The sequence below is a fragment of the Elgaria multicarinata genome, chromosome 2 (genome assembly GCF_023053635.1).
Source record: "Elgaria multicarinata webbii isolate HBS135686 ecotype San Diego chromosome 2, rElgMul1.1.pri, whole genome shotgun sequence".
Lineage (NCBI taxonomy): Eukaryota > Metazoa > Chordata > Lepidosauria > Squamata > Anguidae > Elgaria > Elgaria multicarinata.
Window position 1 is genome coordinate 74,294,338 of NC_086172.1, and position 16,999 is coordinate 74,311,336.

The window sequence follows — 16,999 nt, forward strand, 5'->3', positions numbered from 1 at the left end:
GAGAGAGAAGCACTGAAGCCGGGCACGTAAAGGAAGAGCAGGGGTGAGGAGGAAGTGTGCAGGTGTACAGCTTGCTCTCAGCCCAATAAATCATGCTTTATCAGATTCAAATCATGACATCTCCACTAGGCCTATTGCAAGGAGCTGCCTCCTGGGAGAGTCCTGTGGAATACTAACAAGCTCTTCCATTTAAATCCAAACAAAAAAATCTCTTCCAATTTTAGAACATTATGATGCCTTAGGAGAAATTATTCTCCCCCTGTTGCCTTATGAAGATGGTTGCATTTTTCAGCTCAAGCTTACAATGGTCACAGCCAAGCCAGGCATCCACATTCTTAATCTGGCTGGCACAAGGTTATGGTTAGGTTTAGGGTTAGGGCTGAATCACACTTTGGTCCTCAAGGGAAGAATAATGCCTCCCAGAAGATCAGCTATGTGAAGACATCTTTGGGAGATAACACAATTTATGCACTAGCACTGACTCCACAGTGGGTAGTAGTGGAGTTAACTATGTGTAGGTAGTGATGAAGGATTTTGCTCCCTCCCCCAATCCAACAACATCCTATAAAGCTTGTGCGCATAAGGGCCCCAAAGCAGTGAAGTAGCACATGCAAGCCCATTCCTCTAGTCTACACAGCTCTCCTTCCAGGGTCACATGTTATGGTGTGCATATTTCACTCCTTTTTAATTGGGCAATTGAATGTATACAGACATCATAGGCCATCAGTCTGAGGTGAGACCATAAGTGACAGACTATCAAGCATACAACATTAATCCTGGATGTGAGACAGAAGTCTATGACAGGGAAAGGCAACCTGGAGCCCTCCAGAGCTTTTGAACTATAACTCCCATCATTCCAAGCCAGCATGGCCAAGGATCAGGGATGATGGGAGTTGAATTTCAAAACATTTAGAAGTTGGCTATCCCTGGCCAATGGGATATTTTCCCTAGGCTCTGGGCAGTGGCGAGGTGAGGAGTGAAAGGCGGTGTCCAAGTCAACCAAAGCAGTGTAAAATTTTACAGGAGTACAAATTCCAAACCTTTACGGAGAGAGGTGGGTGGATTCAGAAGACCCAAGTATCCTGTATTGGGGCAAATGGAACAGTTAAACCAACATGCAATACCTTCTATCAGAATGGCAACCCATAGTTTTGGGATACAGAGATTAGCAATGCTTTCAGAAGGAGTCCTAATATTGGTGAGAAAATACTTGTCAACCTTTATAGGCTGAGGCTGCTGCACCCATGAAAGACACAAAAATCAAATAAACAGCATCCAGGAGCCCTTGCTGCTGACCACGTAGTTCCAATAAAAATTTGATCTTCTCAGCTGAGCTCCCGTTCCATGAATACCATCTGTGTAACAGGACACTACAGAGCAACCACACATTTGAAATCCATTGATAGGCTCCTTTCTCCGGAGCAACTTGATGAGTAAGAGCCCAAGAATTTACACACCCACTTGCTCACTCCCTCTGCTAGCCACGCAGAACTGGAAGCCCCTGTCCTGATTCCCGTCAATGCTGTTAGACACAGTGGAAAGATCTGAAGTAAAACACTCCAGTGATATTTCTACAATAAACACAGCCCCTTAAATAAACCTCAGTGTGTGGCCAAGCTCTATAGCAAGTGGTTCCTTGCCGACCTCCAAACCCATGCAAACCCCTCCCATTGACATTAATGAAGAGACTGACACAGCACCTACAACAAAACAGCAGTGAGTGTAGTGTGCATTGAGATAAATAACCCCCCCCACCTCAGTCCTTTTGCAAGTGATTTTTGGGTACACACCACAGATGAACATCTCACATAGCAAATGAGTCCACCAACAAGCTCGTTAAACACACTGCAATGGAGGTGGGGGGAGGAAGCACAACCAATGATAAAAAAATAATAAGGAGCTTTGCGGGTAGAGCAAGGCTGTATTTAGAGTCCAGTCTTGGTAGGCACAAAGCTTTGGACCAGATAACCCTGAGGATTCATGACAAACAGCTTTTGGTCTAGCTGAGTACACAGCTGTCATATGGGAAGATGGGACTTGGCACTGTCTGAGGTCATCTCCAGTGCTAAAAGCTGACAGGGCTGGACCTAACATTCTGCAAAATGAGGCTGTCCCTTCAGGGAGGAGATGCTACAAGGTGGAAGCAAGGTGTTGGAAGAAGAGAACCATGTGCGCCACGCAACCTGCCCTGCACTGGGATGGGTGAATGAGCAATGTTCAAGACTGCCAGAACTCTCCAAACATGGTCTTGCTGCACATCCGGTGACTTATTCCTGTTTGCTGCTCACTCTGCACAGACAGGAAAACTGCGCAAATTGAGCAGAGGCAGAATGTGTAATTTGTGGAAATTTCCCCAAATGTCCTAATTTGCACAATTTCCCTCCACAGAACTAAAGCAGACCTGATTCAGTCTACTGGAGAAATCTGCGCAAATTAGGACATTTGTGCAAATTGAACTGGGAAAGTTGCGTAAATTGCATATGAGCACACGTTTGGCAATTTGAAAATGTTTTTGGTGGACATATGCTTGCACTTGCAACCACATTCATGACTTCAGATGGGGCACACTTACATGTTTTGCGAACAAAAATAAAACTCTTATACACCCCTGGTCTGCTGCCTTCAATGCGGTGGAGGACGTTGTCCTATCACCAGTATTGTAGAGACATTCAAATGCCAGGCCAGTTGGGTTTAGTACACAAAATGGGAGGGGACACCATTTTGTCCTTCAACTCAGGAGGAAAAATGTATTGGGCTCGCCCTAGAAGCTGGAGATAAATTCTTTGAGCCATTCTTTCTGCAAATTAGGAGGAAAAAACCCTGCCCTAGGTTTTGAAAGTGCCATTTTGGATTGGACTCTAAATATCTGCACATCCTTCCATTCTCCCAGTGTGGAAAAAAGCCCCAAATCTCTGATCTGGTGTCCATGCAACAGCAAGGGAAACAGCAACCATGCAGGAGATCTAAGGCAGGGAGGAAGACTGGAGGGAAAGAAGAGGAAAAGCAGCAACAGAACAAACCAGAAAAGGAGAAGGATCGTTGTCGGTGAAGAGGAGGATGGGGGCTTTTCATGCTCTTCCGGATGTCCCGGAGTTTGGCGTTGTACTCTGACAGGGGGAGACGGAGGTAGGGTGGGTAGGAGTAGAGGAGCAGCAGGAGAAGGTCAACCAAGGATGAAACAAAATCCATCACGGAGAGTGAGCGAATAGTCAAAGACAGAACAAACATCACAACAGAGAAAGGGGGGGAAAACACAAGAGAAAATATTAGTTGGAAATTTACCCCAGGCCTAAAGGCACTCTGATCTGGGGTGAGGGTTAGGGTCGTCATAATAATGAGACTTCAATGAACTACTTCAATTGCCACCTCCTTCAGGGGTAGAGAAGACTAATCTGAGGAGTAGGATTTCTGAGGTAAGAAATGCCATGTAGGTGCCTAATGTCCATTGTATTCAAGAGAGGTTAGAGACACATATGACACAACTGATCATCATTATCCACCCTGTACAGTGTCTTTGGGCCTCAGTTTTCAATCTGGCAAGGAGGGACCCTCCCCATCCCAACTCATATAAAAAGCAGGATGTGTGGACTGTAGAAGCTGAAATATTACAAGAATGCTATGAAGAGGCCCAAAGGTGCGGTAGACCGGGGTCAGCGCCAGAGGTTGGCATCAATGGGGGCAAGCTGAGGCCCACCACACCTCAACAGGGGCCCAATTGCTGGCCTCCAGGGGCCCCTGGTCCTGGTCCTCCTCCATGTTGCCACATGCCTATCTATCACTGCATGTGATCAGTGACAAGAGCAAGGAGAAGAAGGGCAGCCTACAGTTGTCCTTGCCATTGTGGGTGACCTTGCCCAAGAAGCTGATGCTGTGATAGAAAGGATCTGGCCATTATGCAAATTTGGTCATTGTGCAAATTTGGCACTGTAACTAATCGTATCTTTTATTATGTTCTCTTACTGGGAAGGGAGTATCTCTAATATAGCAAAACCTGTGCCACATTTAAAGAGGTACAAACTCTCCTGCATTTGTTCTGGACAAACGTCTTAAGTTTCTTCACTTTCTAGCCACTGTCCTGCCCTTATGGGATGCTTTCTCATGACTGTCAGATGTGTGCGTCTGTGTGTGTGCATGTCTCTCAGTGTGTGGGCATCTGTGTGTGTGCGTCTGTGTGCGTGTATTAAGCATCAACAATGTATAAGGACTAAGTTTACATGGCAATTTAATACAATTCTATTATTATTCCATACTTCTTCTGGAGAAGACTCAAAATGCTCTGGGATTCATGTGTGTGTATTTAATGAGAAGTCCATATCTCTGCAATCAATCATATCTGTACCATTTTTGACATCTTGGAGCAGGGATGTGGGGAAATGAGACTAACTGGGATGGCCTACATATTTGAATTTCACATACAATGATTTTAATATCAAAAGTAGTCCTCTCACTGATGCCCCATTTCAGCAGATTTTCCACACAGGCTGCATTCCTAGACCAACTTACCTGGAAATAAGACCCACTGAACACAATGAGATTTACTTCTAAGTACACATGGAAAGGATTGTGTCATGTGTTATCCAGCACTGACAAATCAGTATATCGTTTTTTATTGAGCAAGAATGGCAATTTTGGAGGTTGTGCTCTCTATGATTATTTATATAGCTACCGGTCCAGGAACATCTCTGGCTGGTTGCTTGGACAGGAATTCCCAAGAGTGGGTAAACACACAAGATGACTTCTGGAGGCATCTCTGACTCAGCATGATCATGCTAATGGTTTCAGGGCTTCCATTTCGGTCCCAAGATCTCTTGAGCCAGGCAGGATTCCCAGTAGCTGAAGGGCAGTTATAGTTGTTTTCTGGGAGGCGAGCCCTGCTAGAGGCCTTTTGCCTTAATCATTATAGGGCTGCTCCCACCCTGCTGAGTAGGAAATCTGAGTTCTCATGACAGCGAGAACCGGCCGGGGGGCAGGGGGGGGGAAGGATCTGTGAAATTCCACACATACCCGCCTTGGAACAAACAGGCAATTTATAGTAGCATGAATTGTAAATAACATCCTGGCCCCTGCTCTCTCCCAGCTTGTTCCATGCTGTTTCCCCACCACCACCACCTTCTTGTCATTCTCTAGTGCCTGCCAGATCTCTTGATTCACTCCATGCTCTGCGATCATGGGACTTCCAATACTAACTGTGAACCCAGAGTGCTGTTTTGTGCTTCCACAATGGAGGGCGCTATTCTTTTCCCCAGCATTTCAGGACACAACAACCCCTGGGATAACTGTCCTACATGTATCTCTAGTAGAAGGCTCCCATAATGTAACAATGTTCTGCAGGACTGCCACGTCTCTTCAGCAGGGCCGGCCCTACCATTAGGCAGAGTGAGGTGGTTACCTCAGGTGGCAGGTGCTGGAGGAGTGAGCTGTTTGTCAAGCAGTCTGCCCTGGGTTCCCCAAGCTCGCTTGCTGCCTTCAGGTGTGGTGGGGGATGCTGCCCATCACCAGTGTTGAGGTAAGATTCAACTGCTAGTCCAGACAGCTTTTGAACATGGGGGAAGGGATACCATCTTGTTCTCTGCTGGCAACAAAACATCTTGAAGGGCTGCCCCCACTCTCCAGAATAGGCACAGGCGAGCTAGAGAACTCTACAGTGAATGTCTAATTCTACACCAGCTTTCCCCTGTGGTTCTGATGCATTAGAGCCCAGCCCTCTCCAACCAGGGGCCAGGTAGATGCATTGGACTGCAACACTCATCATTCCCAGCTATAATGGAACCCTGCAACAGCTCATCCATGTCACTTGTGGTGGCATATGTCACAAGAAACAGGGGACAAAGGCTAGCAGATCCTGCAGGTAGCACAGTCATGGGGGTAAGAAATTGATGATGCCATCATACACTCTTCCTCCATTTTCTCTTTGTTTTGGGTGCAATCCTGCACTCACTTAATGTATTTCAATGCCATTGAAGCCAATGGGTTTGTGGACTGTGTGCAGTCTTGCAGCCTAAATATGTTCTATGTTCTACAGGTGCCACTGGCACGATGCATTGTGGTGCCTGTCTCTTTGTGGCATGTGAAGTCCTAGGTGAGGGCTAACCCTTTAATCTGTATGGCATAGGGTACGACGTCTCTGACTTCAGTGCAGCGAGTGAGACTGGAATGGCAAAATGATATATAATGCCTCACCACCTTGAGTCACCATTTGACTCAAAGACACCATTCATGGGTGTGAGAGGCAATCTAGGAGAGCTTTTAATTTCTCCCTCCCCCACCCCCAATTATAGTTGAATTGTCTCTACCAGAGTGTCATTATCTAATTCTAGTTAGTAAGTTCATTTATAGTTCCCTAGAGATCATCTTCTGTTTCACCCTTCAACTAGATCCCTTTCCTTTGTCCACACCTTGCTTAATGTGTTTGGGGGTTTGTTGATAGCCAAGGTGTGTAAGTCCAAAGCAGAGAAGAAACCCAAGGCACAATGGGCCAAAGATCTCCCACTTTCAGGGACACGTGTTGTGGGGTAGGGGGGGGCAGCTCTCTGCTGGAGGGACCGGTGAAGAAAGAAGAAATGCTGGCACAACTTATAAACGACCACAAGCTGGCAACAGGCAGAAAGAAAAGACATGACCATTGACCCCTTACCATTCTAGCCATACTTCACTACCTTCATTTGAAACTGACTTGGAAACCCTGGTGTCTATTTACAAGTGGCTCCACTTCACTTCAAATGAAGACCTTGCAGGTTCTGCCCTATGCGTGCACATCTGCATCTGGAGAAACACATGCATGTAGAGATGTGGAGGGGGGCACGGTCTTACAGACAAGAGAGGAATGTGTTTTAGGATGTGAATGGGGAAGCAGGACTCTTCCACCAGGCCTGCAGAAAGACTGCTTAATTTTTTTCCCTCTTCTCTCCCCATCCGTTTTTACTTCTGTGTCGTGTCTTTTTTAGATAGTAACCCCGTGGCCAGGAATAAATAAATGGCTGTTCCCTTCAAGCCCTGCTTGTGGATGATCACTGGCCTGATCCAGCAGGGCTCTTCTCATGTTCAAATCAGGGCTTGCTGTCATCAGATCAGGGATGTTAAACAACAACAACAAAAACTCCTGCAACTTGAGCTCAGCTTCCTTCTGCCTTCACAACGCATTCAACAGACGTAGCAGCCATCAAACCAAACAGTGATTCATAAGTCTGACTTGCTGATACCCACTCCCCACCCTGTGCCATGGCCAGCCTGATGATGATGATGATAATGATGATGATGATGATGATTACATATAAAACATTACATGTAGGTTTTAAACTTTCGTTAAGGAAGAATCAGTTCTGCAAAACGTTGAATAACTGCTTTGGAGAGAATGGGGAGCATGGATTAGCAATGTTGATGAAGTCCAGACCATCAGCTCTGTTCAGGAGAGAAGCTTGTACACCTAAAGGAGATGCTGTGAGTTTGCTTCTTCTTCTGGAAGTTTGCTATTCAAATGATGTACGTACACACACACACACACACACACACACACACACACATACACCCTTAGGTGCCACAGTAACTCAGCTTCCAGCTTGGTTTCCCAGCCCACAGGCCTCCTTATCCCAAAACTGAGCCATTTTCCCTCAGCCGAATGCTTTTAACGCCTGTGGCTGAGAGCTGAACTGGACCGAGCCAAGCAGCTGAGGCTGGCACTGCAGGCTGGATGAGATCCAGGAAATGTCTGAGGAGTTCTGCAATTAAAAACTTTTCTGTGTAATTACCAGCCCTGGGGTTGCTGAAGCCAAGGCTACGTACTGGATGCAATCATCACCATATTCCTTAGCCAGCTGTGTTATTGCCTTTACAGAGCATTCCAATGATTTAATCCCAGTGGCTAATAATTTTGGCAGGGGCGGTCTCTGTAACTCATGCTCGGTCAATCCCAATCTATGATGAGACCTCTGGGGAATTGGGAAGGATGCTTTGGGGAATTATGTGGGCAAAATTATCTTTTCTGGTAATATCAATACCAATTGAAATAGAAGCTCCTCTCTCTCTCTCTCTCTCTCTCTCTCTCTCTCTCTCTCTCTCTCTCTATATATATATATATATATCTCAGGAAAAGACCTTTGAAGTAGTTAAGATGAAAGTGTATGTATGTGCGTTCTGCATACTTATACACTTCAAGGGATGGAATCTAGAATCTGCCATGAAACTTGAGTCCTCTGGAATCTTGGCTTTATCTTTTTTCTTTTCTTTTCTTAGATGGCAAGCTTCTAACACTCAGGGAACATCTTTATTCTTCTTTTTTTTTTAAGGCAAGCAATGTCTGCTTGAGGTGATTGATCAAACTGGTTGTGTCATGGAAGCTTTGTGTTTGGAGTTCCCAGTGCCTTTTTCTTTCTGAAAAGGCTACCGGTGGAGGAGGAAGGAAAGGCTCAGTGAGATTGGGTTTATTAGCACCAGAGGGGGAAACATTCAGGTTTTCCCCTCTGCAGATTATAGCAATTTTGGAAGGTGATTTGAATTGGGGCTATATGGTAAAGGGTTAGATCACATCAACCCCTTACACCATGGCCCCAGTCTAAATTGGGCCCCCACATGGCTGTTTTTTCAGAAAAATGAAGATGTCACGAGTTTCAAAGTCAGAGCTCCCATGTCATATCTATTTTGAACCTTAAATACCAGGGAGACATTTGTTCAGTTCACATTTTAATGCAAACTTACCTAACCTTACTCTTCCCAAACCATTTTGCAAACAGAAAGTCTTCCTGCAGCATTCCCACTTCTCTGAATTTGGTGATGCGGTCAAAAATGCATACAATGATGCATATATTCAGGGGAAGTGTGTACAAAAATTCACGTGTTGGTGAAAGTAATGTAGAAAGATGCGTTATATTGGGGAAATTGTTGTAAACAATGTGTATAATAGACAAAATCGCACACAAAAATGCATGTATTTGGAGAAATGTGAATGAAAAGACACATACATCTGTGTGTAGACACTTTTAAAAATGTGCAAACTGATACAGAAGCAGGGCAAACAGACTGCAAAAAGGTGAGACGGAGGGAACCAAAAGTGCCAGATTCGTCCATCCCAAATCAAAGGAGTGCACAGAAGACAGCACTCTGGTGTCTCACCTGTCTTTTCCTGTGGCTTCTAACACCAGTTCTTCCCCCCCCCCCATCAAAATCAGTCCATGCCTTCCCCTCCCTTTTTCCTTTTATTAGTGCTTGAGCCTCTACAAAAACAACCTGAATCCTGCACCACAAGCAAGATAAATTGCATGAATTAAAGCACATTTTCCTAACTTGTTCAGAGCAAATTCCACTTTCTCTGGTGCAGAGAACGTAGAGTCCTGCCCAAGACTGCCAGTGCTCTGCTTCAGAGGAAGGCATAGAAGAAGCACCCAAGGCTATGGAATACTCTACTTTGATGGGTGTGGTGGACATTTCCTTCCTAAGTCAACATCCTGCAGCAAAACCATTAAAGGCCCTTGCGCTGCTCATTTGGTGAGCCTAAAAATTCAAAAGCCTTGCCTTGTGTACAGTAGCCTCCCTAGTAGTTGCTGAGCAATTTATTCCAATCCCATCATCTCTGTTGAATGGCATGCCTTCATGCCAAATACCAACAGCTACAGGGACGTGTCGGTTTTTATTTGTTTTCAATGTGGTTTTGGGAGAAGGAAGGCACACCAAGGTCAACAGAGGCTTGGCAGTGGCCATTAGAATCCTGGGAGATGAATCTAAATAGGGAGAAAATGGACCATTGTCCCAGATCAGTCATGGCTCCCCTCCAGGGAAGCTTCCATACATCTAAAAAGCTTGGGGAAAGCCTGCAACTATCTTATCGTCCTTAATTCATGTTCCAATGAGACTATGTGTAGAACATAGGTCTCACAGGCACAGTACCACAGGTCTCACAGGCACCAGGGATCTGCAGTGCTTCTGGACAGAAGCAGGAGGGTCTGGGGTCCTGGCTATGGGACAGAGTCAGGGTTGCACTCTTGCCTACTTTCCAGTCAGGCAACTGGAGCCAAAAACATCCCAAGGCAATGCAGGGGGTGGCATGCCACATATGGCAGGGCTGTTGAAACTCAGCTTTGCGGGGCAACTCTGGCCTGCCTAAGGTTCCACTCTGGCCCTCCAGAGTTCCCTAAAAGGCCACACCTCCATCCCTTGGCCCCATCACTTTCCCCCAAGCACCCCAAGCACTTGGTGCCTTCCCAGGGCTTGCATTGTTTTTTCCCTGTTCTAAGAGGTTGAAATACCTCTCACAAGGCTTAGTTACTGGCAAGAAGAGTTTTAAGCCGAAATATTAAATATTTTTGGTCCCACCTCTTTGGCCTTCAGCCCTACCCACCACCAGAACCCAGTCCAAGAGAGCTTCTCCAAAACTGAATTTGGACCTCGGGCTCAAGCAGGTTCAACACTCCTGACATGGAGACACATGAGACTGGCACTCTCAAATACTTCATGCTGGAGTAGGGCCCACTTGCCTAAAAGACTAGCCAGCTTTTTTGAACACATAAGTGTTTTTTGAAACACTTCTCAAATTCTCATATAATACACAGTACATGAGTTGGAAGTGGGTTGGGAGAGTGGATTTCTGCTATATATTTCCACCTCCCTGGACTGCCATAATTTCATCTTTTCTAGCCAATCCAATTAACACTGGCTTCCATCATTCTCGCCGTTTTACCCAGCCCACTTCTGGCATCGTTGTCTTATTCATTTAATGTTGAATCCAAGGTCTTTGGGCATGAGCCAGGGACTTGAGTGAGATGCCAAGTGCCTCAACCACTGTTGGTGCTTAATAAATGGCAAATGGCAGTAACAGCAACCATGGAAAATCTGGGTGTGTTTAGAGATAGGCTGTTGTGGGTGCAAATGCAGCATTCATTTTCTCTATACAGATAGGGTTTGTATCACCCATCCTTGCACAGGAAGAGTTCATTTGATCCACTCTGTTTTGGACAAAATCACTTATTAACAGAATTGGGTCCTTGAAGAAGTACGTGTATCCTACTACCCTTGAAAGATACAGGAGAAAAAAACTATGTAAGCTCTAAAGTTATAGAGAGTAAGGTTTCTTACCTGCTACTCTGTGAGCCACAAGACCTTCAAGGTGCAACGGCTCTTCCTCCGAGGGACGAGAAGGTTCTTCATAATTCTCTGTCTCCTTTGCCGGGACCTGGGCTTGTATGGTCATCACTGGGGATGGGGGTGATGTAAGCAATGGGTGCTGCCCTTCCATGAACTTGTATGCCATTGCATGAGGCCTGGGAGATGTAGGAGGGCTTCCTGCAGTCTGGCCATAACTCCTGGCTTGTGTTACAGTTGGCTGTTGGTTCTGATAGCCGTAGGGCAAATAGGCCTCTCTGTAATCCTGTGCTGGGTACTCTGGCTCATCGGCACTATGGAGCAATAGCTTTGTTGGATGAGCTTTAGGCGCTGGTTCAGGCAGCTGGGACACAGGAGTGCCCAAGGAGTTGTGTGAAGGGCTTCCTGGAATAGGGCCAAAAGTGTTTGTAGACTTTGGTTGCACCACGTGAGGGCCAGTCACAGGCTGGGCAGACATTGAAAGAGCCACTGCATGTGGCCTTTCTCCTCTGGAGGCCACAGGGACACTCTGTGATTTGTGCATCATGGAGGCAGAGGGATCCAGGTCAAGCATGAGCATGTTGAGGGCTTCAATTGACTGATCTATCTCCTTCTGGGAAGCCACCCGGGGGAATTCAGGGATGCTGATGCTTTGAGAAGACATCGCCTGTGAAGGGCTGTGCTGAGGGCTTGCACTGGAGATGCTGGGACTTTGGCTCTCTCGGGTGCCATCTTGTTGACGGGATGGTTGTCTGCTGCCTCCACTTTGCTGTTGCCAAGAGTTAAGCCCCCTCTGGACAGCTTCCCGGCTACTTGTGCTCCGGGCTGGTGCCTGGGGGAGCTGGGGGGTCTCCACAGTAGCAGTAGGGAAGGACTGGGAGCGATAGATGCCATTTGGGTCATAGCCATAGGAGTACTGGTGGCTAGAAACTGGTGGCTGGGGCTGCAACCAGCCAGGAGTGGGGAATCCGTGTTGATAGTAGTCAGCTAAATTTTCCTGGGCAGATACTGAGGGCCGGATGTGTCCATATGGATCCTGGGGATGACGCCCCATCATGCTCCGCAAGGTGTTCTGGTTGTTGTAAGGGTAGCCACCATTGATCACTGTCTCTGAATCGTGCAGCTTGTCTATACCATTGAAGTTGGATGAACCATTGGGCAAGGAGTTGAGGCTCTCCATCCGGGGGGCCTCATGGTAGCCCATGTCACTGGTGTTAGTAGTGCCATCAAAAGAGGAGAGGGTTCCAAGGCTGCCCACGCTGTGCCCATCCTGGTTGGGCAACTCATCATCCAAGATGTCCGTTTCTCTCTCCGCCACCAAGCCGGCAGTCTCCCCGTTGACATGCACCTGAGCGGGGACTATGTGGCGGCCAGATGCAGTGGAGGCGACCACTGCCACCCCACTGGGGTTGTGGTTATGCATGGCGGCTTCGTTTGCCAACCCAAAGCCGCTGAGCAAGCTGTCAAGCTCCCGCTTCTCTTCTGGGGTCAATATAGGGTTGTTTCCTCCACCACTACTTGGGACCACGGGTACAGCCTGCTCATCGGTCTTGTCTGTCTTGGTGGAAGCAGTGGAGTTGCCTGAATCACTGCTGACTGAGAGGGTGTGCTCGATATGGTTGGGAGCCGCTGAGAGAGTAATGCGGTTGGTGTTGACAGTGCCAGTGCTGCCGTGAAGCGAGTCTTTCTTCTTCACTTTGGCATAGAGGCTCCCATCCAGAGGCCCTTGAGTATGCCCAACCTCTGCACAGAGGAGGAGAGAAGGGGAGACAGGAAAACCAACCATTAGCTTATGAGGCAACAGAAGCAGAATGTTCCGATTAAGACATAAAGGCTACCCAGACCAGTGTTTTGCATTTAGGGACACTGGGATCCTGCCAAACGACTGATTCCCAAGTGCACTATCATCACATCATGTGCCCCCCAGGCCTCAGCAGAGAAGAGGCGCCAGTGTGTCTCTCCCAGGACAGCGCAGCCTCTACCGCGTTCCATTCCCACAGGAGTGGATCACAGCCGGAGAAGCATCGATGGCTCCTGCAGCAAAACAAAATTTACTAGCTATTTTGTTTGTGCCATCCTCAAAACACAGGATGTTTTTTGTAGCAAATGCACCTGCATTGATCCAGGCGTAAATGAAACCTCTTCTGCAAATGGAAAACAAGCCGGGAGGGGTTGTCAAAAGTACAAAAGTACAAGGCCACAAGGGACAAGAAAGTCATCTACTCAGGCCTGCCTAAGTTGTGACCCCCTGCCCTATTTTGTATGCCTGCAACTGCAAAACAACAACAAACAAATGAACAGTAGAAGGCTTTCAAGCACCAGGCGAGCCACAACACATAGCTGACGGGCTGTGTTGAGTTTGGTGAGTCACAAGTCGTGTTGCCCCGATGTGGTTCTGTATTTTGCACTGAAGCAGAATTTTCTTTCCACCCTAAGACACAACCCCGTCTTAAGAGGGAAGCCAACCACCAGCCCCCATTCTATAGAGTACTTTTCTGAGAGAGCAGAAGGAGCCAACGTGTGCCATGCCAGAGGAGCACGCAAAGTCATATCGCACCTGACCAAGGAGTAGGACAACGCATTCCACCAAGTAAAAAAATATTGTCTTCCTTTTGTAGTCCAAAATGAAAACAAATGGTGTTAATGTAAACAGCTCTCTGGCCTGTCACCAGCAGCTGCCATTCCGGCAGGCAGCAGCAGAGGAAGAAGAGATGGGAAACAGGGCTACCCTACCAGTCCTAGTGAAAAGACTTCTTGCTTCACACACACCCTTCTGTCCCCATCCTTTTTTATTTATTTATTTTATTTATTCATTACATTTTTATACCGCCCAATAGCCAGAGCTCTCTAGGTGGTTTTTCCTCTTGTGTTGCTTCTTTTTAGATTTAGCCTGGTTTTTATTGATTATATGTAAGTCACTCTGACAGACTTTTTGGCCATGGAGTGGGATTAAAAAACAAAAACAAATGTTAAACTATGAGCATCATCACACAGGGGAAAATTGTGTTTCCTTACCATCGTTTCTCAGCCCACGCGTTTGTCCCTCATTACTTCCTCGTTTGAAAGAGAAAGTCAACAACGTGCACATGGCCCGTTCAGTGGGCCGTTTCGATCCCACTGCTTCTCCTGCACACAGCAGAAGATAGTGGCAACTTTCATCTTTAAAAATAAGTCAGACTTACTGGAGTGTTTTTTTGGTTACATGAAGAAGGCTAGAAGGGGCGGGAGGCACACGGGAGGCAGACAACATCTTGAGAGGGAGCCGCAAAAATCAGTGAGTGCCCAGTAATGACCGTGCAATAAAATGCTCATCTGATGGAGCTCTGTGTTTGGGATGAAGGCACTTTCACTCTGTTTCCAATTAAGACATTTTGGAAGCCAGGGCTGAAGTGAAGTGAGTCAAGGTTGGCACTTTTCACTAACATTTTAATTCACTGCCAATAACATCCCCACTTTCAGTGATGGGGGAGGAAGGTAGAAAGGAAGCAAAGATATTTGTAGTGTGGCAAGTGAGAAAGTTCAGGCATTGTCTGGCTTCTCTCACCTGGGCACTCATTTAAGTGGTGGCTGTTTTCTTTCCCCCACCAACCTCAAATCTCTTCAGAGGGAGAGCCGTGCAATGCAGAAAGCACTGCCTTCCCTCTGAATTGGATTTGAATCAGGCAAACCTGATTGGCTATGTGGCATTATGACATCATAACACTCATGAATGTGGTCCCTGGTTGGCTGGGTTCACTCCAGGAAGAAGGAATACTAACAAAAAATGATGCCAAAGCAGCAGCAGAAAGAAGGAACAATGTCTTTGAATAGCCCTGGAAAAGGTTCATTTCCACATAGCCCTATATGAATCAAACTTGAGGCAGTACTTTGGTCAAGACTTTGGTGGCACTTTGTGTGGCCAATAGCAGCATTTAAAAAACTAAAACAACCAACCTTGTGCTTGAGTGAAGTACCAGTGGGAAAATAAATGGTGTTGTTAGCTTATATTACCTTGTCTTTGCAGGGGATTTTAAGCATGTATGAATTGGGTTCTAGCTGTTTAAAAATACATATCTATGCCTTGATATTCAATTATATGGACAATGAAGCAACCTGGGGTATAGGATTGCCCCAGCATGAGTTCACTTCTTCTTTTTTTCATACCCAGAAACTTTCTGCCTCTTTTCTTAGGTCCCCTGTGAGGTTTCCTGGAACAGTGTGCACTGCAATGCTCTCATTTAGGGGAAAAAGTGACTTCTATCTGGCAAAGAGCCAAGGATTGATTCAGGAACGGAAGATGGGCTAATGGAAGAGCATGGAGTCAGAGAGCGCCTATCTGCAGACAGCAAGCACTTCCGAAACTGCTTCACAGCCATAAGCTGCCAGCAGGGCGCTAAATTTCTTTCCCACAGAACACCACCTAAGCAAAGGTTGTACGTACACACACACACACACACACACACACACACACACGAAGGGATCATGGAACAAGCATAAATTCAGAGCAGCAATCATGCAATGCAAGTGTTGTTTTTGTAACTGAACACATTACCTATTTTTCTCCGCTTTACTTGAGTACCAAGCTGTGGAATACTCAAAATATCTTTTGTAAACTGCCCAGAGCGCTTCAGCTATGGGGCAATATAGAAATGTAATAATAATAATGGCCAGAATACCCAAACAGTATATATACACAGATCAAAAAACATTCTCTCTCTCTCTCTCTCTCTTTCCATGTGTGTACATGCATAAAAAGCTGGGGTTTCCAACTGGGTGACACATGTGTTGGCACCCACTTGGCTCCCTGCCCCTCCTCATTTTTAAATTTTTATTTATTTTATATATTTAACTGGGAAGCTGGCACCACCTTTGCCATAATTATCTCGGGGCCCAAGAACTAAAAATGTTGAGTGGCTAGAATCTAGAGGTTTGTTTTGAAATCTGCCCATCTGCCCAAATGGTAGGGAAGATCCTTGAGGGGATAGAAGGGACAGAAGGGAAGAGAGGGGAGGGGAGCACAGATATACATCCTCACAAAGATGCAGCCATACCTCCTGCTTACTAGCTTCCCTCCTGGTGTTTTCTGCAACCCAAAAACCAAATAATTTCTGGCCTCTCTCAAGAAATAACTCTATGGTGCACACTTTCTCAGAGCTGACCTTTCCCACAATGATTATTTGTAGCCCAACTTTCTGCAGACATTTTGCTTTAAAGAAATAGGATGAAGCTCCAACATTCTTCCCAAGGGTTGGGCAGCCACACACAGGCCTCAAATCAACTGGTCAACTTCGTAGGGAAGCCACAAGCAATGCTGAAGGAGAAAATTTACTTCGTTCTTCCCTTCTTCTTGAAGGAACTTCAGCTCTTCAGAGCTCTAACAACCTCCCTCAGCCCAGGGCAGGCACAAGACATTTTGCTACCTGAGGCAAATGACAAGATGGCGGCCCCTTTCATTCCATGTACAAAAGCTGGATGGACTGGCAGATGAATCTATCTTCCATGGTGATGGAAGGACAACATTCTCCACTGAACTTGAATGTAACAGGGCTAACTTTCAGGGCTCAGAATAGAATCTGAGGAACACAATTCTCTCCTTGAACACCTTGCTGCTGCCTCTCAGCATCTGTTGCCTGAGGCAACTGCCTCACCCTGCCTAATGGTAGGGTCAGTTCTTCCTCAGCAAATCTCAGCCCCTGTTGGCACTTTAGCAAGCTATTCTCTGTGGATAAATACGAACTGTGGCTTATATGAGTTTGTGTAATAGGATGTCTTAGTATTGCAGCTATGATAAGTGAAGCACATGGACAGGCAGCATAGGGCCACCTAATAAAAAATAGTGTCTGGCAGAAGAGAAAATTACAACATTAATTATTTAATTAATGGATCCAGAACCTTCCCACTAATGTCAGTAGAACCTTCTCAAAGTTATCTTGCTGCCAAGCTCGGAAGCTTA

At 46.3% G+C, this 16,999-nt stretch overlaps 1 protein-coding gene across 5 annotated transcripts in view; it reads right to left on the reverse strand.

Moving 5' to 3' along the window:
* TNS1 (tensin 1) overlaps positions 1-16,999 on the reverse strand; it is a 274,729-nt gene that overhangs the window by 52,058 nt on the left and 205,672 nt on the right. For 3 of the 5 annotated variants that reach the window (XM_063116729.1, XM_063116728.1, XM_063116727.1), the window contains exon 16: positions 11,062-12,810. In XM_063116729.1, coding sequence (XP_062972799.1) covers positions 11,062-12,810 — 1,749 coding nt within the window. Of the gene's footprint in view, positions 1-1,040; positions 1,083-3,020; positions 3,108-11,061; positions 12,811-16,999 lie in introns of all 5 variants that reach the window. The other 2 variants (XM_063116731.1, XM_063116726.1) reach the window with 2 other exon arrangements.